We start from the raw sequence: 26,065 nt of genomic DNA on the forward strand, positions 1-26,065 counted from the left end.
ACCACATAAAAATAAATATATATATACATATATACACACACATACACATAGCTGGTGACAAAGAGCAGCAAGTACAGAGTGCTTGCACAAATTCAGGAACCACCTAGAGCTTTGTTCTGCTCTCTTCTCTGGCTAGGAAGGATGGATGTCTGCTAGTGAGAACGTGTGTGTGTGTGTATATATATAAATAAAACATATATACAAGGTGCAACCCTGCAGCAGCTGTGCTCAGACACCCAATCTGCCCATCATCTCCCTTCCCCAGGAGACCTGTGTGGGTTCCTGCCATCCTGCCCCTGAGCTCCTCTGGACTTGTGATGGGCCAATGGCCCTGAGGAGCTGCCACTGCAGGGGGAGACTTGGCACCCTTGCTAACTAAGAGGAGACACTGAGGACTGCCCATGGCTCTGGTGCTCCACTCTTGGGGCTGACTGTCCCCTGAGGTTCTTCCTTTTACTCTCTGGAGTGTCTGGCATCTCCTCTCTTCTCTCTGAACCCTTCAGTGGGTCTCACCTGGACAACTCACTTGCAGAGTCCTCCTGGACCTGTTGTGGAATGGAGCAAAGACAATTGGAGGCCTTCTCCAAAAAGTCCCTGCAGAGGCTGGGGGAGGAATAAGGATGTGCAGGAGATATTCTGCTCGAACTTGGACAACTGGCAGCCATATGTGTAAGCAAACAAAGTTTTACTGCCATCTCTAAAAGAGATGGTTTTAAAAGCTTTATATTCTTGCCAGTTGGCTAAGAAGCGAGCAAGGAACAATAGATTCAAGCTGAAATAATTTGCATTTATGATGAAGACAAGGAATATCTACCTTGCATTTTCCTAAAAAAGAAAAATTAAACCCCATTTTTAATTAACTGATAAACTATTAATCAAATTTTTGCAATGTTAGGTGACACATTATTCATTTAGATAGAATGACTGTGAACTTAAACTAATCAAATCTGATTTGCCCACATATGCTTGATTGAAATACATTTTAACTAGCATATACAAAGAGAAAATCTTGGATTTCTTACCTAATCTTCAGAGTATACTGCTGAGTTAATAAGGGCAGTTTTTTTTAAATGAGACCACCATTTCTTAATCTGCATATCAAAATCAAGAGCAACTTAATTGCAAAACACATATTCCTGAAATCTAATCATTATACTGCTTTAGGGTATTTTATTGAAGCATGTTAAATTATGGACAGAATATTAATGATGAAGCTAATCAAACCCAATTAGTCACTTCTAACAATAGTCACATAAATATACAAGTCAGGTACTAAAGTACTGTAGGTATGGTTTTAAGTTTTTTTTTTAATATAAAATTTATGTGGTATATATGAATTATATACTCGTTATTTTTAATCTAGGAATCTAGGACAAGTCATTTCAAAGAAAACGCAATATACCAGAAGACAATGGGACCTGTCCCTTACCATTAGAACTGACAGTCCTGATTTTTGAATACATAAACGTCGCTCTGACACGAGGTTGATGGGCACATGGTTAATAGGACAGAAGGGTGGATCTGCCCGGGCTCCCAAATGTGGGAAGTTGGACGTGCACGTGCAGTTTTCTGTTTGCTTGTGTTGTGATTACCCCGACTGCACAAACTAGTTGTCTGTGTCTACAGTCTGGTCTCGGGCTGCATGGTACAAGATTTGCATATGCTGCTATAATAACTGTAGTATATAATAATTACACAAGTATTGTGTCTGCATTAAAAATCAGCGTCTTCCTTTAAGCTTGGAAACAGCATCTCGTAGAGATTTAAGCATAGTGCTTATCTTTATGCTGATTGGTTTGTCTGTACTTTGATATTGATATTTTGGGTGGCTTTCAGTTTGTTTCAACTTCCTACTTGATAATTACGAGAGGGCAGCTGTCATCTTACTTTAGGTCTATCTACCCCATCAGAAAATCCACACAATGCAGGGGTCACAGATGACCTTCTACTGATGTATCTTTTGAAAGATAATGTGTTTTGAAAATCCTTTTAAACTGCAACTCTTACAGCTTCCATAATTATTCAGGTCACATAAAAGAATGACTTAGCATATTTATAACCCCTCTTTGCACTTTCAGATTTAAGGACATGTATTTTCTAATTTGTAATCATCTAATTTTAAAAAGGGGTATCCATAAATAATAGGTATGGTTTTAGTGCCAGACAGGGAAGCCCTGACAGGATTTGTGATGCTGCTGGTGCCAGTGGCTGTGCTGTGTCAGGGAATGGAGCAGCACTTTCCTTCCACAAGCCATGATTCCTGGTGGCTCAGTCACGTCACTTCTGCTTGGCCCCACGCAGGGCTGTCACAGGCCAGGCATGAGGGCTGCTCAGGGTGCTGGGGAAAAAGGGACTGGGAAGCCTCCACTGCTAGATTTCATGGAAATAGGTCTCCAGGGATGAGCAAGGAGAGCAGCTGTCACAGGTGGAGAAGGGGAGAGCAGGGCTTTCACAGGGAGCTGTTGGGCACAGCTCCAGGGGCTGGAGCCACAAACGGGCACCAGCGAGGGCAGGGATGGATTTGTACAACCATCACACCAGTGAGGGCAGGGATGGATTTGTACAACCATCACACCAGCGAGGGCAGGGATGGATTTGTACAACCATCACACCAGCGAGGGCAGGGATGGATTTGTACAACCATCACACCAGCGAGGGCAGGGATGGATTTGTACAACCATCACACCAGCGAGGGCAGGGATGGATTTGTACAACCATCACACCAGCGAGGGCAGGGATGGATTTGTACAACCATCACACCAGCGAGGGCAGGGATGGATTTGTACAACCATCACACCAGTGAGGGCAGGGATGGATTTGTATAACCATCACACGGCTCTGTGGCAGGAAGCAGGCTGCTGTGTGAGGGGCCACCTGGCAAACATCTGTCTGGGAGCAGCTTGGTGGCTGCCAGAGGGGTGGCTGAGGCACAGCTCCTGGGGGGTGCTATCTGTGCCACCAAGGGTGGAACTTTCTTTTCCACACGGATTCCTTATTAAATAACAAGATCATATACAGGTGCTTATGCCAGAAACCAGCCAAACCACACTGGCTGCTGCATCCAGAAAATAGCTTTGTATCAGAGGTCTGGGCAGATGCTGGTGGGGGGAGCAGCCCCTGTCCATCGATGACTGTGCTGGCAGCAATCAACGGCAAGCCCTTGCAAATGGTCTGTAATGACACTGGGATCTGCAAAGGGTTTTCTCAAATCAGTGTAAGATTAGTTGAAATCCAATTCAATGAAAAAAAAAAAAAACCTTCAGTGAAATAAAAGCTGCTGTTAAAAGTAGCACTAGAGCTTTAGATTTAGACATGATTTACATTTCTATCTGCCATGCAGTTCCAAATTAGTTTGTCATAGTGCTCATGTCCACAAAAACAGGCTGAGGGACCAAGGGCTATCTGAGCTGATACATGCTTACATGCTTTTTAATGGGAGTATATAGCTTTTCCCAAAAGGAATAAAAAGCTTCTGGCAAGTTTGAAAAGGGAGATGACTGATACTGTATTGTAAGTAGGGAAATTAAGACTTCCTCTACTCCTTCATAAATTCTTCTGGAAAGCTGCCTATGCTCTAAAGGCCGCAGGCTGTTTTATTCTATCTTTCATTATAAAAAGAAGATTGAGAAGTGACTCAATTATAATGTATAAGCACCTTCATGGGAAGAAAAATACAGGGTGTAAGGGAGCTTTTTCAGCGAGCATGGAAATGTGTCGAAAGAACCAGTGTCTGAAAACTAAAGTTGAAATTGGAAATTAAGCTGCCGTTTCAAAGTATCCACTGGAACTCTCTGCTGGCATTCACGATGGGTCCTGCCGGTCTGGGTGTCTTCAGACCATCACAAGGTGCCTCTGAACAATATTATTTAGCTATGTAGAACCTGTTAATCAAAGTCTAAGCATTAAATTCAATGCAAGGGTATTTTGGTCATCCAGAAGCTTTTGCTGTGTCAGTTGGGATAGCTGATCTAATAATCCTTTCTTGCCTCAACATCTCCAGACCTATGCATTATACTTCCTTGACCATCACAGTTGAACTTCAGCTAATATTTGGTGCTGTCATGTGAGTGCAAGAGGAAGTTACTGGTTCCTTGATTTTTCTACCATTTCAGCTGCATAATAAAGCATTGTCCCAACCAAACGAACACGTGCAACTAAAGAATTCAGTGTTTATTTCCTCTCATTCACAAATAATATCTGGTTGCTCCTATTAAGGCTACATTAAGAGTTAATTTTCTCCAAAGTCTGAGTTTGTGCAATAATTCAAATGCACTGCAGCTGTGTGTACTCTGTGGTGGGCTGCCTTCAGCCTGGCCTTTGCCAAGGGGATAGTGAGTGTCTGTGTAACCCCTTGGACAAGGACATGCCTGTCTCACCCAGACAGCTGAGTGTCTGTGGGTGTTGGAGATGCAGGAGAGAGAAAATCAGCTCATAGTGTATGGAATCTGAAGGAAGACCAACCATAGCTTGCTATACTGTTTTCTAAGAGTAAATGCAAACTAGCTAAAGCTTATCAGCTGGGTGGTTATCATATCATGCCTATAGTGAAAAAACCCCAAAATCCTCTGCTCTAAGTAAACTACTTGAACATGGCTCGAGTACACCTTTGCTCCCACTGTGTGACTCTTTGGACCCAGCAAGCTGCATATAGTGGTGTTTGAATTCATCAGTGTTTCAAAAGAACATTAAAATTTAACAAGTACATTTAACTAAAAAATCTATATCTAAATAGCATGGAGGTAGTGATAAAAAGGAGGTAATTCAGGCCAAGATACTGCATTAACTTCCCTGTGAATGAACCTTTCAGACAGCACGGAGCCAAGCTGGAGTCACTGAACTAATGCCAGGTTCTTTACTCAGAGCCCAAGGAGCCTGTGCCTTGGGTCAGAGGGGTGTCATAGCCTCCTTTTTAACATATGCTTGGGTCCTTTTTTTTTGACAGAAGTTCAAAAAAACTGAAACAAAAAAAACCCTCAAAACCCAAAAAAACCCCCACTTTTTCTCTGGTTTCTGTGCTAGTACTATAAAGTACTTGTTACTAGGATAGTTTTTCTGGAAAGCTTTTATCTTCTCCAACAGATCCACCAAAACGGGGCAAGACCATGGCCAACCCATGTATTACTCTGACTCTATTAACATTAGTTTCTATCTCTAATAACAGAATTTTGTTTCTCTTAGGTGAGATAGAAGTCCTGAAATAGTAGAAAAAAATATTAATTCCATGTGACTTTGTACAATTCCTTAAAAGTGTTTACTGCAGCAAGAGTGATTGAGTCTGTCCTTTGCTACCTTCTTCCCACCTTGTGCTGAAACATCTCCAAAATGCTACAGAAACAAAACCTGAATTCTTTTAATCGTGGATGAAATTGAAACGCTTCCACTATATTGTAGAGTACTCTGCAAACACTAAGTCACCACAGTGAATTGTCAGTTCTCCTATAAAAATTACTGAAAATCATTATTATGTGATTTATTTTCCCTGGCAGTTTATCTAAAAATAAAAATCGGACCCAGATTTCCTCAAAGCCTCCACTTCTCAGCTGTTTCAAAACTGAAAGTTAACAGTGAAAGCTGCTGCCTGACAGTTTTAAATCCCTTTTCCTGTGTGAGCTGGGGGTATGCAGCATTAGCAGCTCCCAGGGTGTGCAGGAGCTGGTGAGAGCTGTGAGCGTGGCCATCTGCACAGGCCATTCCTATCTGGCAGTTCTACACCGTGTGTTTCCCCTGCCTTTCACCTCAGAAAAACGTGGCAGAATTGGAGGTTGAGGGATTGTGGAGCAACTCCTCTTCTGTGAGAGTCTCCTCCTTGGCTCCTGGATTACAGCAAGGTTAACTGGGAGGCTTGGCTGTAAAGAAGGGCTGGAGAAGGGTTTGTTGCTGTTCAGTGTCCTGCTGTTTACAGCTGTGTGGTGAATGACACTTCCTCCTTCTGAGAGCTGGGAATTGCCAGATGTTTGCACCCAAGTTTCCAAGCTCTACGGGTTGGGGCAGACCTGACTGGGCTGTAAAGATTCGTGCATACTCTCTTTTGGGGACATATGGGTTAAAGCAGAGACTCAGAATAAAAGCCTGACTCTACTGAAATGAGTGGCAAAACTCCCATTCACTCTGGATTGTCAAAGCCCCCTAAGATTTGCGTTCTGTTAATAATTATTACTTGTACATAAAAGTAAACTTCTATATTTAAAACTTATAACTTGGCAACCACAGAATGCACATGTCTGTAATGAATAACCATGTGAGCCTATTATTCCAGCTCTCTTACACTCTCATCCTGTTCTATATTTTACCTGCTATTCATCTGTCCAAATTTTAGACTGTAAGGTCTTCTGGGCAGAGATAATTTTTTTTCTGCCAGCAGAGCAAAGCACCTCTGTGGCTCTGTGTTAAACAAGGCAAGTATTTTAAATCTGGGGAAACAAATGTTCCTGTATTTGACAATTTCTGAGCGTGAACACATGTGATCAGGCATGCGTGTCTAGAGATGTGCTTTCTACATACACATATTGTTTCCTTTTAAAGACATCTGCATCTACTGAATTCAGTCCAGAATTTGGCCTAGAAGTTTACCATTATTATGCCTCAATTCAGCAAAGCGTGACTGTAGGAGACTTAAAATTAAGTATACATGTAAGTGCTTTGTTGGATGGAGGCCTTTAAGATTCTGTGCATTTATGCTCTTGTAATTTTAAAATGAAACATATTATTGAAAGTCTTCAGTTCTTTATGCTGTCACTTCCTCACTTATTTTGATTTATTACATATAAATACATGCCTCCTAAATTCTAGATGCTTTTGAAAACAAATAAATTCAAAATACATTGAAATCAAATGTAAAAGTAGTATCCACTCTTCACTGAGCTACAATAATGCCCTCTGTTCATGAGCATCACTTTTGTATCTAAACAGCATCCTCCCTATCAAGGCCCTCTTATGTAAGAAACTTCACTTTTAGCCAAGAGAAAAACATGTCTGCTCCAGAGTGGGGGGTTCTTCATGCACAAGCAGCCCTACCTTCTTTGCTTCCTGAGGATGGTAAATGTTGCTGCATCTGCCCTTCACTACCACCACCGATCAAGAGTCTTGTTGAGCGGGTGTTTGGAAGTGCTGCCCTTCCAGTCCTGCCACCCTGGGTGATGATGTTTGGGCTGTTGGTTGGACTTGCTTTTGAGGTAGCTGTAATTTTCCATGCCAACTTTAAACCATGGGAATGCCAGCTCAAGGGAGTCTGCTAGCAGTTGCTGTAGCGGAGTGGGCCAGGTTTGCAGGGTACTTTGAAATACAGATGAGGTAAGATGGCCAGGCAGCACCTTCCTTGCAGTGTAACCCAATAAATGTGTGTAAGCAGGCACTGATTAAGGCGTGTCATGTAACATGATATGGTGCCCAGTTCATTGAAATGATTGATTAAAATAGTTTGAATGTCCCCAAAACTATTAGGCAACTGGGTCGATTACATTCGATATGCCAAAGGATATGGAAATACCTATTTATGTTTTTCATGGAAGGAGTCTAATCAATCCTGATTTGTTGTGTTTTATAAAATCAGATCTATTTGTACATGTGTCCTGAAAACATAGACTGTATCTTTGGAAGCATTCTCCTCTTTGGGGCCCATGGCTGCTTGTCTAAAGGGTTGGGGTCATCTTAATGAGGTTTGCTCAAATATTTGTAGTTTACATCATTCCATAGAAAATACACCCTTAGTGTCTTTTATTTTTTTTCTTTCCCTAAATAATGATCATAAACATCTAGTGGAAATCTTCAGGTGTCAGAAAACATGAAGACAACTGACTTTGTTATGTTTCCTTTGCTAAAGATGCTGTGTAAGTTCAACAAGAAGTGGATTTACACGACTAAGCCTAAAGATCTCCATTTTAAGTGCCACCTGCAGTGGTGGCTTATGAGATGAGATTTGCTCTCCTGGAAGCTATAATGAGACCACCCAGCCCCAATTACATATGCCATGGATTAGAATTCAGATGGTAATAATTTCTCACTATTACCAAGGCCAGATTTGATCTGGTTATGCAAAGAAGTTCCAAGCGTGCTATGACTCTCCTCAGTGTACAGCTTCCAGAGAAACTCCTAGTTAGACAAGTCAACTGAATTTTTCTCCCTTGAGGAGAGCCTGTGATCATGTAGGTACTTTCCTTGAAGCCACAAGGACTGTCTCTGTAATTGGAACTACATGCTTAAGAAAGGACATGCAGGAATGAATATGCTTTTGGTTTGTAGCAGCAGAAGTAGAGGACTGTGGTTTCTGGCTTCCTTCAGTTTGTCATATTCCCATCCCAGTTGTTTTGTTAAAAATTAATGTAGTGCTCAGCATCATTTGGGACTTTAGTGAGAGGAATTAAACAAAATGGGTAGGATATCTGGAAACCAAAGATGTCTTTAGCAGCAAAATGCAGTGTTTTAAAGTAGAACAAATGTCAAGAAACAAAACAAAAGGTGAAGTGAAAGGGAAGTTGAATGATAGGGAAACAGGCCTAAGCTGTCAGGGAAATGCCCTATTTTCATATTGAGTACATTTGTTAAAGTGTATAAATAAGTATATGTAAATATATGTAAATAGTTCCCCGAAGTGAATAAGAAATTACAATTACGAGGATAGACAAAGTTATTAATTGAAAGTAATGATAAACCCAACCTTTGTAGTTACAAGCTTTACTTCAGCCACAAAAACTCTGGTAAAACGTCTGGGAAGCAATTTGGGGCTGCCATGATGACTTGCTGCAGTGCAGAGACGAGAATCCAATTATTTGGAGGAATGCCACTTGATCTCTTGGAAAGAAGGCAGTGTGAATGCCCAGTTAGCAAGTGCACCCTCCTTTGGGCCTGCAAACTGGAGACCAAAGGAACAGACTTTCTGAGACTGGCTGCCTCCCCTACAGCAAAAAATAATGGTGTATAAGCTGCTCTCAATCAATAATGAGCAGAAAAACACATCCAGTAACAGAGTATTTAACAAGGCCACTTCTGGCTGAGAATTCTCTGTGGCTCTGGCCCAGCTGGCTCGTGCCTGGACCTGATGCAAGACCTGCAATAAACACACTGTCATGGGCCAAAGTCTGGCAGCTTGATTTTAGCTTGCGAAAGTGAAGTGCAGGCCTTCACACAAAGTTTGTGTGCTCCCAGCTTTAGTTTGTGTGTGAATGTTTAGTGGTTCCTATATCTTTGTTCTCTCACAAAGACAGTTTGCCACCCAAACACTAGAAATGAAGTTGTGGCATTTGTGGTGAAGGAAACCTCTAAATTTGCTTCTTGAATCTGTATAAGGGCTGCTCTCATGCTGCCAACCCTCATCACCACCAAATGGGTACAGGTGTAAATGGTTTGGGAGAAAGACATCCTTAACGTTACAATCTTCTCTTTAATGGAAATGTGCATTTGGTACTGTCTGTTTAATAAGCTAAAAGAACAAAATTCATAGTATCCCTCATACAAACCCCAGAACTTGATTATCCTTTCACTAATGCAGGTATAAATCACTACTGAAGTCAACAGAGTTATTCCAGCTTTAATTCTGGGACATATGAGAGGAGATTGAGGCCCTTAAGGTATTTGGTATCTAGGCTATCTTTACTGATACACTGCCATGATCAGAAAGCTCTCCTCCTTTACAGGGAAAAGATGAGGGGAAAAAGCAAAGTGACACTAATCTTTTCCGAGTCAGTCTTTCCTCTTGGGTGTGACTACATGCAGAAAAGCTGGGATTTCCAGGTGATACTAATCAAAGATGGCAGAAGCAACTACAAAGCATACAAATAAAGCATCCAAGATTCATGCACTAAACCAACCATGACAGCACTCAGCATAGAACAGTCAGCTGTGTTTTTGTGAGGGGCCTGGAACTTTGCTGCATGATAGTAACGTGAAAAAAAAATCCTATGTTATCATTATTATCAAACACATAATAAGATTAAAGCACAATGCACACTGATAGATGGTTACCCTGCCTTCCAAAGACACCATGTATTTTACATAGGTGCCTTTTGTATCAGGAAAAATATCATTTCTATAGATGGTCCTGCAGAAAAGCTTATAGTCTGTCCTAGTTTTTTTAAAATAGCTGCTCCCAGATGTGTGTGATAATGTGTATGTGTGTCTGCATAGGTATGAGTTATTTCTGACAATTTTCTGTATCTTGGCTAAATCCAATACACAAATTCAGACTCCTGGGTTCCTTCCAGATTTACCAAAGGAGGGGGCTCATGGACCCATAATTTTTTGCAAGAGAAAGCTCCAAAAGGTCATATCTGCAACATAAAGAATATTCATTAGAAAAGTTAATAGTGGTCTTGTTCAGAATAAAACTTCTGGATAGAGAAAATATTCAATTATTGCTGGTGGAGCGGAGACAGTTATTCTTAAATATTTGCTGGTGCACTTATCCTTCTGGCAAGTCACAGCAACAAGGAAAGGCTTTTAATCTTTCAAAAGAATTTAGGAACCGCTAAAAGTTCACAATGAGAATGCAGAGTGGGTGTTACAGCCAGAATTGTATACAGTTCTAAGATGGACTTGGTCTTATGGCATTTTGATTACAAGTTAGCTTTAAAATAAGGATATTGTTTTTTGGATTTTTTTTGTTCCAACTGCAGCAATACCTTTCATAAACTGCTCATCAGAATTAGTGCTATGCCTTGATCCAAGCCTTGTAGTCAGCCATGTAGATGGCAGGTTGACTACAACCACAGTGATGTACTATATTGTAACAGCTGTGGTTAAAAACAAACAAACAAACAAACCAACAACAAACTACCTGAACACATTTAGTTCAGAGTCAGATCTAAGAAAAACTCAACAGTTCTAGCATGTGCTTTTCATGCCAGAAGACTGAGTAAGAAATTTCCCTAAAGCAGATCAGGGAGCCTGCTGTTGGCGTGGGGAGTTCATTCACCATTCGTGTTATCAGATTGTCTCCATATGCTGACAATAGAGGTGGTTACATCTCTGACCACATAGGTCATGTTTTCTTTTCCAAAGATGCATTCCTCTCACAGGAACTCTGGATAACTTATTCACTCACTTGATAATGATGAGCTCCTTCTTGTTGCTTTTCCTCAGTACCCATTCTCCAGCCAATCCCCACACAACTGCTGCTCTTAGCACAGCTCTGAATGTATGTGCACACAGGTGTGAGCTCCAAGGATCACTGGGTTCTTAACCCTCTTGACCTCACTCACAACTTTTTGTTGCAATCCATGTTGGTGTCATGGTTTCACCTTAGTTTTTCTCATCAGAAAGACTGGCTGGAGCATTTTCTCCCACCTGCCTCTTCTTTTTGTTCTCTCCTTGTTTTCCTCTTCCCTTGTGACTGTTCTCTTTGCAGAGTGGTGGTGAATGACTTTTAATGAGTATGGGAGAAGGCACAGACTTCTTTGCCAGAGAAGAATGTCTTCGAGCCAGAGCCCTGGTGGGAGGTTCTCTGCTGCAAACTTAACTTGACCTTTCCCAAACTTTGCTTCCAATCCTCTGCTCTCACAGGTAGAGCTGATGTGTCCATACCAAAACCCCAAAAACATGACACCGATTTCTCATTCTAAGAGCTGATCCAGCCAGCTTGGGGGTTGGAAGGAGCTCTGCCAGCAGCCCCATCTTCGGCTGCAGTATGGGCATATCTGCTGAGTGCTAATCCAGCCACTTGGAAGACAACATGTAAGCTTTGCTTATTTGCCTTTGCCTTACTTAATTACAGAGAGTTCTCCAGAGTTTTCCCCAAGGTTTTATGAAAATCATCTGGTACGGCATCTAAAAGATTTAATGGAGTAAACAAGTAAACAAAAATCTGCAGCTTAGAAGGCCAAATTTCAATTTGATTTATTTTACATTCCATGGAGTTTCACTGATGACAGTGGTTTTGTACAGGTTATAAGTGCAAAAGAATGTGACCCAGAGACAGGCTCCATGCTCTCTTTGGCAAATGCTGTATCCCATCTGTTTGTCACTATTAGAACATTTCTTCATTGGCAGATGAAAAACAATATGCACAAAAGGATGCAGTAAACTATTCCATACTATCATCAATACAACCAAAAGCAAGCAGTCATTGCTCTGATAATGATGTAGCCTCTCGCTTTGGCCAACTGTCAGAGGCCTTCAATACAACACATTCAGTGACTAAGTGGTGTACTGGAGGCACATGAAATGGTAAAGTCTTTGGAACAGGAACCAAGAGAAATGATCGCATGTCTTTACGTTCTATTTAGAAAATAGTGCCTTGTGATACAAAAATTCTTACTCTGTGGCTCCTCCTGTTACTTAAGGGGTTTTTTTTTGTTATGTCAGGCAAAAAATTAAAATCTTAAATAAGGTACTGTATCTTCATGTTGTGCATCTGTTTTATCCATCAGTAGAAATGGGATCAACTGGAGCATTTAAAATGACCTGTATTTGTAGTATCTTCTCTGTGAGCCCTGAAGTCAAATTCAGAAGAGGTTCTAAGCAGGCTGAAAGGGAGTTATTTAAAATGAGCATTTAGAAGGACCACAAGATTCATAGAACCTGTTTAAACTTGAGATATCCTTTTTCTGGTGAGCTGTTTTCTGATGACAATATATAGATGTCTCGTCCATCCAAAGGATCCAGAATCCCTCAGTGACAAATACATGCCAGAGATTTTAGCTAACTTTCAATTATTCTTGAAGATTATGGATGTAGTTATTTCAAAAACCAAACAACCCAGCTGCAGTTGCAAATTTTTATTTGCAATATTGGAAGCTGTATTAAAGTCTGGCTAAAAGCTAACTTCCAGCTTGAGTAACCATGCTTTGAAAATTGTTTCTAAATTCCTCATCTGTAGAGCTTTAACCAGCTCTTTAAGGGGGATGGGAATTTAGAAAACCTCATGGTACATACTATGTCATGTTTATAACACAAACAGTTGTTCTGTGGTGTTACAGGGTTAGTTCTGCTCATGGAAAGGAAGTGTTGATTCTTTTGCAGGAGAAGGAAATACCTGAACTAAATATAGGGAAGATGCCCATTTGTACCTCTGTCTAATGACAATATAAGCCCCTCTGCTCTGCTGGCAAATACATATGCAGGGTGTCCACTCAAAGGAAAGGTGCAGCAGTAAACACAAGATCTATGACTGAATGCACCCACATGGTATTTAGAGTGTAGAAGTTAAAATACACCTGCTAGAAAGGCATCAAGCACTACATGAAGCTGCTCAGGCCTCCAGTGGCACTGTGATCCAGCACACTGTTAAAGCACGGCTCTCTTCCATTACCAACTAGTAATGGTGTTACCCTGACGTGTCTAAAGCCATTCACAAAATTAGCTAATGAATTTACTGCACATAAATTACTCTGTGGTACTCCAAGGGCAGCTGTACACCACTCATTTTGCATGTAGGCAAGGCCGAGTGCTGCTCTAAGGTATTTTAGTGAACGTTTTGCAATCCCCCAGGTCATGGCAGCCCACTGTTGTGATAGGACAAGGAATAGTGGGTAAAAACTGAAAGAGGGGAAATTTAGGTTAGGTATTAGGAAGAAATTCTTTACAGTGAGGGTGGTGAGACAGTGGAACAGGTTGCCTAGAGAAGTTGTGAATGCCCCAACCCTGGAAGTGTTCAAGTCCAGGTTGGATGGGGCTCTGAGCAACCTGGTCTGGTGGAAGATGTCCCTGCCCACGCCAGGAGGTTGGGACTAGATGAGGAGGTTCAGATTAAATACTAGAAGTTTTTTCACTGTCAGGGCATTGGAATACCTTGCCCAGGGAGGTGGTGGAGCCACTATCCCTGGAGGTGTTTATGGGGTGTCTGGATCAGGTGTTGGGCGATGTGGTTCAGTGGTTTAGGGGTTACAGTGGCAGTGGTGGGTGGACAGTTGGACTTCATGATCTTAAAGGTGTCTTCTAACCTTGATTCTATGATTCTGCCTTTAAGGTCCCTCCCAACCCAAGCCATCCTGTGATTCTATGATTATTCACCACCAGCTGGCCCTGGCAGTGCACAGTCCTCAGAGCTGGAGGGCAGTTACGGTGACACACAGCCCTGTCTGTGCGCGGCTCTGGCATCAGAGCAGGCCCCTCTCAGCGCCTTACAGCCGCTGTTTCCCTTCCCGACGCCCAGGCCTTGTCGCCCGGGGCCTGCGGGGGCACCGGGGGCTGCGGGGGAGCCCCGGTGCGGGGCGCGGGGGCCGGGCCGGGCAGGGGGTGTGGAGCGCCCGCCTCTCGCGGCTCGCACAGCCGGGTGCCTCCCGCGGGCCGGGCGGTACCCAGAGTGCAGCAGGCGGGCGGGCGGCGCGGCCGGGACCCACCGCCGGCACCCACCCACACCCACCCCAGCCCGGCTCTCCCCCGGCAGCAGCGGGAGCCGGGCCCAGGCGGCGGCGGCGCGGCCCAGAATGCGACACTGAGATGCTTCTTCCCCCGGCAGCGGCGGCGGCGCCTCGGGCCCAGGCGGCGGCGGCCCCCGCGTGGATGCGGCTCTGGAGCCGGCGCTTCGCCCTGCACAAACATTTCTATAGGACTCATTCGCCCTGCTGAGGAGATCGGCCCGGACCGGCCGCTGCCCACCCCTCCCTTCAGCCCGCCGCTCCCCCGGACACCGCCGGCGCGGCCCGGCCCGGCCCGGCCCGGCCCGCATGGAGGCCCCCGGCGGCGGCGCGGCGCCGCTGAGCCCCGCGCTGGTGGGGCGGCTCCGGCGGGAGCACGAGAAGGTAACGGAGGGCAGGAGGGGCCGGGCCGGGGGCGCGGGGGGGGCCGGGCCGGGCCGGGCCGGGCCGGGGGTCCCGGGGCGGGGGGCGGGCACGTGGCCGCGTGACGTCACGGGCGGCGGGCCGGGGGCAGCGGGGCTGAGCCCCAGGGACCCGCTGGAGCCCCGGGAATCGGGGGAGCCCCGGGAACCGCTGGAGCCCCGGGAATCGCGGGAGCCCCGCGGGGGACGGGGAGCGGCGGCGCTGCCGCGGAGCCCTCGGGGGACGGGCCGGGAGGCGGCGGGAGCGGAGGCCCTCCCCGCGCCCCCCGGCCCGCCCTGCGCCCCCCGCCAGCCCGTGAGCGCGTGTTCGCTCCCTGCGCTCGCCCGGCCGCCGTATCCCCGCCGCAGTGACACCTTCCAGCCCGCCCGAGCAGGGCCCGGCCGGGTCTGTGACCTGCGTCATCCCAAAAGGGCTCCCGGGCCAGGCTGAAGAGCGGGTGTATCAATGTTGGTGGTGTTTGAAATGAGTTGGAAAGAACCGGGCTCTCCTGCAGAAATTATTCCCGAGAGTTCGGAGGCTGGTTCCACCTGAGACCATCGTGCAAAACTCAAGCTGCTTTTCCTGTTTGTTTTTTGTTTTGTTTTGTTTTTTGTTTTGTTTTTGTTTGTTTGTTTGTTTTGTTTGGGTTTTTTTTGTTGTTGTTGTTTTTTATTTTGGTTTGTTTTGGGTTTTTTTGGTTTTTTTTAAGAATTACACTCGTGGTGTAAGGCAAGTGGACTCTGATAACTTAGTGAGTGCAATTCTGGGCTTGTAGGTCTCAACCTTACCCTGGACTCTGGATGGGTGCAAGAGTCACTGTGGGACTAACTCATGGTCATGTTCAATATGTTATTGACTCAAGTACATTTGCCCAGTTAGCCTTTCACCTCTTCTGCTCATTTTTCTCGCATTATTAAAATTTTTTGTGCCAATTCTAGGGTGAACAGCAGAGCTCCTCAGTTATGACAGAGGACTTTATCTTCAGCCTGTATTTTATCACATATTGGTTTAGTTAAGAGTAAGAAAACTGAATAACAGCTGCACGGTATAAAAATCTGGAATATTGTGTGCAAAAACATGTCTACCTTTCAATAGCCCCCTAGATCATTTCTAAAAGATCTGCGTAGCCAACTGACCATTAATGTGGATGAACAGTCAGAGGATCTGCTGGAATACTCCACATCGTCCATTCTGCACAGAGAGTAACCCATTATACCAGTAATTGGTGATAGTGGCTTGTCAGCTTGGGCTTCTTCAGTTAATTTTCAAGGTGATGGAATCTGGTGAAGAACAATTTCCCTGGTACATTAGTGTTGGTCAGGCCCAATGCCTGAGTACATGTCTGTCATAACCACTTACAATTATTCCCAGTTCATGGGTAAGACCCCTCTGTAAGCAAGTTTAAGACTCTTAAACAGATCTGCTCCAGTGGAAAAGAGGCCCAGGAGACCATTAATTAAGCCTCTGTTAGGCTGATGTACTAAAGTTATATTTTATCAGAGGGAAACTTTACATAATTTCTGCAAATTGGCTAAAAAAAATGGAACACTTCAGCTTCAATATGAGATTATACTAAAGAACTACACATCTTGGTTACAATGGAGTGTCATGATGAAGATGTAGTAGACTTTTCCTCTATGCAATGAATATATATAATTGGATTACAACAGTATTTTCAGTTACGAAAATATTGTATTTTAAGATGGAGGAGGTCTTTTCATTTCAGCTGCCTCTTTTCAGAGATTCATATGTTTCTCATAAAATTACTGAAGTTGAAGGCTCATGTTTTGGTTTCAGCACAGAGATGAGGGAGAATTAGTTATCCAGCACTTTGATAAACTAGTAATTATAGTGTGAGAATCATAACAAATAGTAAAATTATTTGACCAGAACAATATCTCTTTATACTGGCGTTTAAGCGGGCAAATATATTTATTTTAATTAGTGTGATGTTGTGCTGTCCCAGTGACGCTTGATTAGGTATAAAGACACCTATTTATTCCCATTAGTCTGAAGGCAACCTTAAGTGTAATAGTGGAATAGAGCAATATCTATTGCCCCATTAAGGATAATATTTTAATCATAGTTGATTATTTTAACACTCGGGCCATTGTACAACCCTGGTTCAGCTATAGTCCTGAGCTTTTAAGTTCTAAAGAGCTGCTCTGAAGAACTCGTGAACTGAGGCTTCCTTCCTGTTTGAAAAATATTAAAAGAACAGGATGTTCATGACTTTCTGTCTTCAGTTGGATTGAGGCTGCAACTTTCAGGTTTAGGACCCCTGGTGAAAAGTAATTTGAATTCTTGTTTAGGACTGCTTGCCTGTTGGACAGATTTCATCTTGTTAATTTGTGGTGATAGTAAGACCAAACTATTAAAAGCAATTTTCAGTGCTCCTACTAAAGGCACTTTGTATAAAAACATGACTTAGAATGTGTATCTTGGGGATAAATTATAGAAGAATATCTAGTAATTTTCATGATAAAGACCATCATTGTAAGCGCAGTGCCTGCGTAAAGTTTTGAATATTTCTGTAAGAAGAATATAATGTATGTATCATGGATTACTTGCAAAAGCAATATATGTTAGCTGAAAGTACTGTGGTAAATCTATTGCAAGTTGGTACAGGAATTATAAAATGAATATTTAAATAGGAGGGTTCTTATGCTATAGACTCTGTGTTTGAATATATTATTTGATATCCATTTATTCCTGCAATCAAATGGGTTGAGATTACTGATAAGTAGTTGACAAGTCAGATCTGTATGATTTGGTAAGACTTGCATAGACAGTGAATTTACAGTGGGATGATATGTTCTATAGTTTCTGAGCAATGCAATGACAATATGTGTAATGGGAGACATTACAGAACCAATTAGACCCAAGAGACATTTGCAGAGTGCAGACACAGCCATGGAGAATCTAAAGGACTCTAGTATTAGCTGGCAATATGATTTTTTTTTTTTGGTATTGCACTGGCAAACACATTTTTTTATTTTCCTTTTAGGGAAATTAGGACAGGGAAGTGACTCTCCTGTCACTCATCATGACAACAAAGTACAATTAGATTGAGTGCAGCTCTTATCGTAACTCACTGGCCACTGTGTATTATGGCATATTCTTAATTTTTATGAATTTAAATGGTAGAGCTGTATGATCTTTAATTTCCAAGTGGTTTTCAAGATCCTGAGTACTTGCAGTTTTTTAACAGTTAAACAACTTGTAGGTGGGTTATGGGGAAACAAATGACAGGATCCCAAACTTACACTCTTTTAAATTGTTTTCTCTTCTTAGATGAATTACTTCTGGGGCTGACTGCTTCTGCTTAAGTCTTTTTCAAGTAATATCTGTGCTGTGAAAGCAGCAGCTTGGCAGTTTTAAAGTTGTTTCTGCAGTTTGAAAAACAGCAGTGAGACTGAGTAGGGTCTTGTACATTCCATGCTGCTGCAAGGGGTGTGGACTCACATGTGAGACTACAGATGAGTGGGCTTTCCAGTGCAGTTTCTGCCATGGTTTGCACTTTTTCCAGCCTGTGTCCAAATTAACAGAATCTAGAGAAAGCCTGGGTATGAGACACCAGTGCAGTGGGACTTCATTTGGCACAATAATTGTTTGAGAAAAGGGAAGAGAGTGTCTGAGGCTTGGTTTGATCTGCTTCTTTTGAAAAGAACCTATCTGAAGCTTTATTTGCCATATTCTTTTTTAAAGATACCTGGACCTTTTCAGAAACTTATGATGACATACACTCCATCCTGTCCAGTGGTTCCAGTGATGTTTTCTCATGTGCTGCTCTCAAGTAAAAGGGCTAATTCAGTCATTATCTGGAAGCTTTCAACAGAATGCTTACTGTTCCTCCAGTGTTAATTGATCATCACTTTTACTTTTTTAGTCAATATTTGTCTATGTTCTTATTAGTATGAATTAAATACTCACTAGTTTATATAGTGTCAAGACTTGTGAAATAAATTAAGGGATCTTCAGTAGGTGTTTTTCTAATGGTAATTGAAGGCAAACTATTCACAAAAGAATTTAAAGAGCATTGCCTTTGTTCTGGAGTGGGCAAGCCTGTGTCCATCCAGCCTGATTGGTAACTAGAATGTGCAGATGAGTTTATGTGCACAAAATTTAGATGTGACTAAATTGTGCTGCTCCTGTAGGTGTCTGTAGGTGCTCTGAGCAGATGCAGTGACCACTGTGCAGGTACTGGTTTTGTGGTTCCTCTTGTCTGTTGGCATGGGCTGCAGAGTCACCATCATAAAAAGGGTGAACCCTCCACAACTTCTGTACTAACACTTGGGATCAGGCTGCTGTGGGGTGAGAGGAGTCCAGTAACATGTGCCAAAATGGTCATGGCAGATGCCAGCATGAATGTGGCAGGAGAGGCAGTGATGGGGAAGCTGGACTGGCCCTTTGAGCCGTGGTCAGGTCAGAGCAGTTGTGAGCAACAGGCTCAGGCACTTGTTCAAAATTTTCATAAATCATCACATGAATTGTCCACATGACTTTAATTTGAACAACTTTTTAATCTTAACTTTTTTTTATTATTATTTTTGTCTGTGTCTGCTTTTTCCAGCCTTTTAGCAGTTTTAGGGTGACACATTTGTGACACTGCTCAGTACCTGGGCGAGGATTCAGAAAACCAAACTTAGTTGTTGATCTTTTTGCTTTTTTGTTTCCTCTTTCTGAAGTACTTTTCAGCCAATGTGGGACCCTAATGAGGTTACAAATGTCTGCCAGCAGGTTGTGTCAGGTTGGAAGGGTAAGACAGTGGAGCTGAGTAGCAGGAGACAGGGAGGAATGATGCCTGTTTACTCAGGACTGTGGCTGTGGTTGAACCACAGCCTGCGGGTATGTCTGGGAGGAGGTGCCACAGCTCATGGCAATTTTAAGCTAGTTAAGCTCAGGTATTGCTGGCAGCGCAGTTGTTGCACCATAAACTACATCCAAGCTTGCAAAACCTGCTTGATGTGTTCAGTTGCTTAGATTGTGGGAGTTCTGTGCTTGTGCTGCTCTGCTGCTCCCGTGGTGCCTGAGCCAGCCTGGGTATGGTGCAGCCACAGGAATATGTTTACCTGACGTAAGCTGAAATATAAAGTTACGAGTTCCTTAGCTGGGTGTCCAGATGAAGTTACAGGACATGGACACTGACTTGGTGCTTGTGAAGGACAAGACCTTGCTCCAGTTTGTTCCTTGCTTGCACCAATCTAGTTGGTTTGGAGCTGTTGAAACACTCGCTTAGCAGAACACGCCCTGCTGCCTTTGGGATCTTTGCTCTGTGGGATTTTTGCTGTGTAGAATTTTTAAGCTCCCCAAAATCATTTCAGTCAGAATTTAGTCTTTATTTATTAATAAATAATACGTATATACTACTTTTTCTACTAAACTGGAAGATCCACGTGTGGGTACACAATTAAAATAAAAATAGTAGATTTCACGTGTTTTCTTCTAAAGAAAGGTAAAAATTATGGTTATACTTCTAAGGAAGATTTTTTTCCTGTAGAAATAAGTGTTTGCCGTGATTCAAATTTCTTTCTCTTTTCCTTCAGTATTCTTCCCAAACGCATTTCTTCAAAAGGCAGAAGTTTCCACCCAAGGGGGGATTTATGTAAATAATTTGTTGAAATGTAGTGTTTTTGAGTAATATGATTTAATAAATTAATATGAGAACTCAGAAATGCTTTCTTCCTTTTCCATTAGATCATACAGTGTGCCAACAGACTGAAGAATTTTTAATAGTTTTATTTCATTTTTTGATTGAAAATGGGGCTCTAGGAAAAACAATTGTGCAAATGCTAATTCTGTCTTTCTCCATCAGTGATTGCTGTGTTTTAGGCAAGTACTGTGTAGTTTCCTAGAGGAAAAAATGAAAATTCTTTTTAAATGTTTATTTTGTGTGTGGCTTGTTACATCCTTGTTACTAAGAGATTATTAAATATTTGACCACCCAGTAGTGTTCTTCTGTAACATAAAGTTGTACTGTGAACTGGTTATTTCATCAGTAAACTTTTAGGGTTTAGGGGTGCAACGGGGAAATCCTGTGCATGAGTTGCATGGCAAGAGTGGGTTTTGATACTGCAAACATTTAGAGATGGAGGCAGCTCATGTGCACGTATCAACTGCAGTAAATAGTTGCATGTGGAAGGTTAAGCAGTTAAAACTCTGCAGAGCTGGAGTCATCTGAAGGAGGTCAGTAGTATCTTGGATTTATTGTGAACCTTGCAAAGGTGGATCTGCATTTCAGGAAACCAGCATACACTTCCACTGTGGCTGGTGGAAGGTTCTGAACAACAGAACCAAGCTTGAAGCTGAGATATATTCACAGTCCCAAATGGCAGGGACAGTCTCCTGAAGGCAAATCGTTGGCTTTAGACTTTATTAGACCCTTACTTTAATTACCACCTCATTACTTGCTTTGCTTCCACAAAAAGTATTCCATACTGTCATTTTCCCTAAGTAACTGGAAATGTGATTGAAAGGGATGTTTAAAGTGAGACTAATTCAAGATTAAATAGTCACAAATTATATTATTGCTACATGTAAACAAATTACTTGCATATCTGATTTTATTCAGATTACTTTTCAAGTGGTAAATAATGCTTTATCACTTATATAGTGCTCTTACATCTTTAGAGTGCTTTTCTCACATTAATTAATCATCATTAAACACTCTGAGGTGGGTAGGTTAATACTATTATCCCCATTTTGCAGATGAAGAAATGTAGACTGAGAGGTTGTGATTTGCTCAAGGCCATATAGAAGAAACAAAATCAGAGCTGGGATTAGATCTGTGTCCCTAGTTTCTAATTTCAGAAGACCAGCTAGATTGTGAGCCACAGTTTTGAAGCAGAATACTCATATGTGCATGTAGAAACAGCAGACACTTGCTTGGCCTCTTAGATACCTAACTTGAAGTTTGAACAGCAGCTTTGCTTTTGTGCCGTGCTGCATATTTCCATGTTCATACCCACCAGTGTGGAAATGGCCTCTTGTTCATTTAGGACCTCTTCCTAATCTGATGGGGCATTTTTGTTTTCATCATTTTCATTGAAATTTACTTTCATCTTAAAAATACCAGTTTCTGCTTCTTTGGATTGACCATAACTGCGTGACTTGGATACAGCAGGTTTAGCATTGGTACCCCAAACTGCCAGCAGCTGATACCAGTACCAGCTCTATTGCTTACAGGTTTTTTTCATAAGCTGAGACATAAATAAGATTCTGACTTGGCAACTTGCCTACTTGCTGTTCACAAGAGATGAGAGAGAAGAACTGCCCTCGATGTGCTAAACCCAGCACCTTTGTGGGCAGTGAGTGCCCAGCTTCTTAGTAGAGAGAAGGATTCGCACACATGCACTTCTCCTCGGAGAAGTGCCTCCATAAAACAAAATAGTCTTGGGATGGAGAGGACAGCACTATTTGTGCACCACTTTGATAATCAGAAGCACCTCAGGTAATTATATTCAGCTGTTAGTAATATCCAAACAGAATCAACTGGTAAGGAAAAGTAAGATGTAGGAAAGAGGTGCCCTTGTACAGAAGGGTGAAGACCTGCTGGGGAAAGGTGGGGTAATGTGGAATAGGTTAGAGACCCATGGGCATGTACAGGTAAGAATCTGCTTTGTGCTCCAGTATCCTTCTGGCCTGTTGTCATTGCCAAGGAAACATTGCAAGCGATTGTAGTGCCTGGCTGCTGAGTTAGGAGCTCTGGTTTCAGTTCCCAGCCCTGAGCAGTGTTAGTGGTTAAGTTACTCAGCCTGCAGAACCAGTGCAGTGCTTCTTTAATTCATGGAAGAGATTTTGAACTCTTCAGATGGAAGATCCTGGAGAAGGTGGAGTATAAATAGATGGACTAGAAAGAGAGAATATGTTGCAGACAGAAGGAATTTTTTGTCTTTGGTCAGCTGATTAAGTCTTTGGCTGTCTGATAGGAGTTGCTTGGAGGTGGGATTTGGAGTTGGAGTCTGCACCAGCCTGCAAAGTGCCCTGTGATCAGATTGGCACAGTGGAACTGGGGCACATGTAGGAAGTGATGGTCTGAAGCTGATCCTCATGTTCTGTTCGTAACACTTAGAAACAGGAGATTCCCTAAAAGCAGCAACATGGGTTTGCTTTGAAATAGCTCAACCTAGTAGCAGTGAGAGCAGAACCAGCTCATAATCTCCAGCTTTAATGGTCCAGTTGTCAATCCAGGAGGAATTCCATGCTGTGTTACAGGTGTGCAGGGGTGTCCCGAGGGGGTGCTTGTGGAGCTCTGTCCGGTCAGGGGCTTGAGAAGCACAAAATTTTAACAAGTTGCTGTTAAAGGTGGAAAAGAAGGAAACGAGGTGTTTGCCCATTTGCTTTCTTTTAAGACTACAGAATGTGTTTTCCTACAGTGTTTTAAAAAGCAGACCCATTATTTGGTAGTGTTAAGTTTTCTGCAAGAATAGTTTAATAAACATTTTAGTATGCAGGTAAGCCACTGATAACCATGTGCATTCACAAACTTGTACACTTTTATGCCTAAAAGGGCAGAATTCAAAGTTTATTGATACCACTTCCACCACAATGTCTTAAAAGTAGTGCATACTTGGTGACACTAGGTGTCCAGGTAAATTGAACTCAAGTGAACAAACAAACAGGTCATTTATTTTATTTACCCTAAAGGGGATTTTCATTCTTTAATTGTAACGCTAAATATAAATTATGAGTGGAAGATAGACTAATGATTTTCCTGTGTTTGATTAAAGGCAAAGAATCAAAGATTTGTTTATATATTTAGCTATTTGTTTCTTTGCTGTGATAAGACCAGTTGTTATCCAAACAGTGGGACTGACCTAATAAAGGACATATGCATAATTGATCTCCATCTGTTTTTCAATATTTATTCTCTCTATTCTTTTAATAGACTTCAGTTCCAGAAGTGCAGCCTGCAGTATTTTTAAGGTGGTGTATTTTAGCACTTCTGTAAAAGGTCTCGTTTTATGCTGGCCACTGAAACGAAAAGGTTTGTTGTTGGTTCCACCCTTTAGTGTCCCTTCAAGAGAGATTATATCAAAGAAGAAGAATTAAATTAAAATTGATTGGTGTTATTGATTTTTCTCTTTTTTTTTTTTTAAGGGGGATAAAGGGTGATGGAAACAGCATATTCCGCTATGCTGTTTTACTGATGGACTATTTTTTAAAAACGTAAAAAGCATATGTGCCCAATTTACATATTTACTAATTAAAAAAAGCTTCCTGGAAACATTAAGGAGACTATCTTCTGTAACCTTTAACATTGTAGCTAATGGATATAGCCTGGAAATTTTCATAGAAGGTCCTCTAAATAATGTAAATGATTATGAATATGTAACTAGTTAATATGCAGCTACGAAAGGATTATCATGTAGAGGTTAATGAACATGCTGCTCTTATGGTTTGCAGGGCTTTTCTTTTTGTGCTTTTAGCTCACTTCATGCATGGAAAGTCATGTATTGGGAATGGAAAGCTTCCTGTCTTTTCCATCTTCATCTGTAATGGGGCAATTAAATTGGAACTTTCTTAAAGGATTTCATAAACATTTTTGTATGCTAAATTATGTTGTGTACTCCACAATCGCTGCCAAATGTGAAAGGATGAAGGATGTGGGTAGAATAGGCTCTGACTCTTTGACTTGTCAGTGGTGGGCTCCAGTGTGTGTTAGCATTATTATCAGATGTTGCTGTGCTGTGTGATTTGTACCTTCTGCAGAAACTTTACTCTTAAAATGGGCTTAATATTAACAGTACAAACTAGATTTCTAGGTTGATGTCCTGTACAAGTCTGTATATTTACTCTTAAGCTTAAAAATAGTTAGCTTGCACATTAAGAAAGATATTTGCTAGGCATTTGATTTGTAGGAGTTTAAAGCAAATGATAAATTTAAACTTGGCTTATGTGGGATGAGTTACCTGGGCCATCCTGATGGATTATGAAATACCATAACCACAAATGTAGAGCTGATCCTTTTCATTTAAGAACTTTACTCTGTTTAAAGAATTATTAGCTCACAAAGTAGTCTCATTTTTTTACTCCTACATGAGTAGAAAGTGCAGGGTCTGAGATCTGTTCTGCAATAGCTGCACATATGCTAACTGAAAAAAAAATTGTCTTTCATTCTGTTGTTTCAAAAAAAAAAAAGAATTATCTGCTCCAGCGATTTCAGTGATACTTGAATGTATGTTATTGTTTTCTCTGCAAATTTTCTCATTAATTGCTTTCAAATGTTAGTATTATTTTGGCTATAGGAAAAATGAAATTTGTAAAAAAAAAAAAAAAATCCAGAAAATGCTTATATTTAGAAGATGTCTAGACATATTTAACTGCCTCATGGCTTCATTGCATTTCATATAATTGAATGAAATTGTTTGTATATTTTTGGTAACCATTATTCAGAGATCAAAATATGTTTTGAAAGACAAAATCTCCACGTAATTGTGGCAGAGAAGGTCACAGGTTTCAGCATCCTGTCTGTTTGGTCTATATTTAGTTTAAAAAATACAGTTAAAAAAGAAAAAAGTATTAAATTTTAACAATGTGCTTTATTTTGTAATTTCTTTTGTATCTCATGGGAAAGCCTGTGGCATAAGGAAGTAAGTGAAATATTCATATTAAAACTTTGCTTTTTTAACACCCAGCAAGAACAGAAGGAAAGCCAGGAGCCCATCATGGTGTCAAATATCCGTGTATTTATACAGCACAAAGTTAATTTGTGCTTTTTCAAGTTAAAATGGCCAGTGGAAACATTTGTTGATGTACTGATAGAGGAAGAATGTTTTTGGTGCTGTGAGGTTCATTTGTTTTTGTTTTTAATGACTGAGTGTGGAAGTTACATTGATGTCTTGTTATAATTTATGTTGTTTTCTTATTCTGCAAACATGTAACACTGGAAATAGATCGGCAGATTGCACAAACTGCTACTTATCTCAGATGGTGTGTCACGTAATAGTTATGGAGCAGGTATTGTACCAAAATATGGAGTGAAAAGCTGTAATTTTTTTCTGTGGTTATCACTCTGCATTAGTGTGTGATAAAGTGTGCTGCTTAAGAACGACCATTCACATGCCTTTACCTTGACAAATAAAAATGTATATAGAGGCACCACCAAATCTGTAAAGCTACTGTTCTAGTTTCTGATGCATTGACATTGCAGCTGTGTGCTTAGCCTTGTTTTTTTCATGAGTAGTTATCTGTTTTAATGACAGGTGGTCACTAGCTGCCAAGAAAAAATCCAGCACTGGTAAGTAGAAAATGTTTGATTACATGCCTAAAATACTGATGAGTAACCTAGTTATATTTTAGTAAAGTACTGCTATTTATTCAGATGAGAGTCAAATCCTGCTAGCATGTTTTGGGGATTATAGTTAGTGATAGCT

At 41.6% G+C, this 26,065-nt stretch overlaps 1 protein-coding gene across 1 annotated transcript in view; it reads left to right on the plus strand.

The window, feature by feature from the left end:
• Nucleotides 1-14,217: 14,217 nt before the first annotated feature.
• Nucleotides 14,218-26,065, plus strand: part of URI1 (URI1 prefoldin like chaperone) — a 41,720-nt gene continuing 29,872 nt past the window's right edge. Inside the window, exons 1-2 of the mRNA XM_051805523.1 lie at nucleotides 14,218-14,672; nucleotides 25,895-25,929. Of these exons, the coding sequence (XP_051661483.1) occupies nucleotides 14,598-14,672; nucleotides 25,895-25,929 (110 nt within the window). The 5' untranslated portion in view covers nucleotides 14,218-14,597. The remainder of the gene's footprint in view (nucleotides 14,673-25,894; nucleotides 25,930-26,065) is intronic.

The sequence above is a fragment of the Manacus candei genome, unplaced genomic scaffold (assembly GCF_025592945.1).
Source record: "Manacus candei isolate 608988 ecotype Guabito, Panama unplaced genomic scaffold, ASM2559294v1 h1tg000065l, whole genome shotgun sequence".
NCBI classification, from domain to species: Eukaryota; Metazoa; Chordata; class Aves; order Passeriformes; family Pipridae; genus Manacus; species Manacus candei.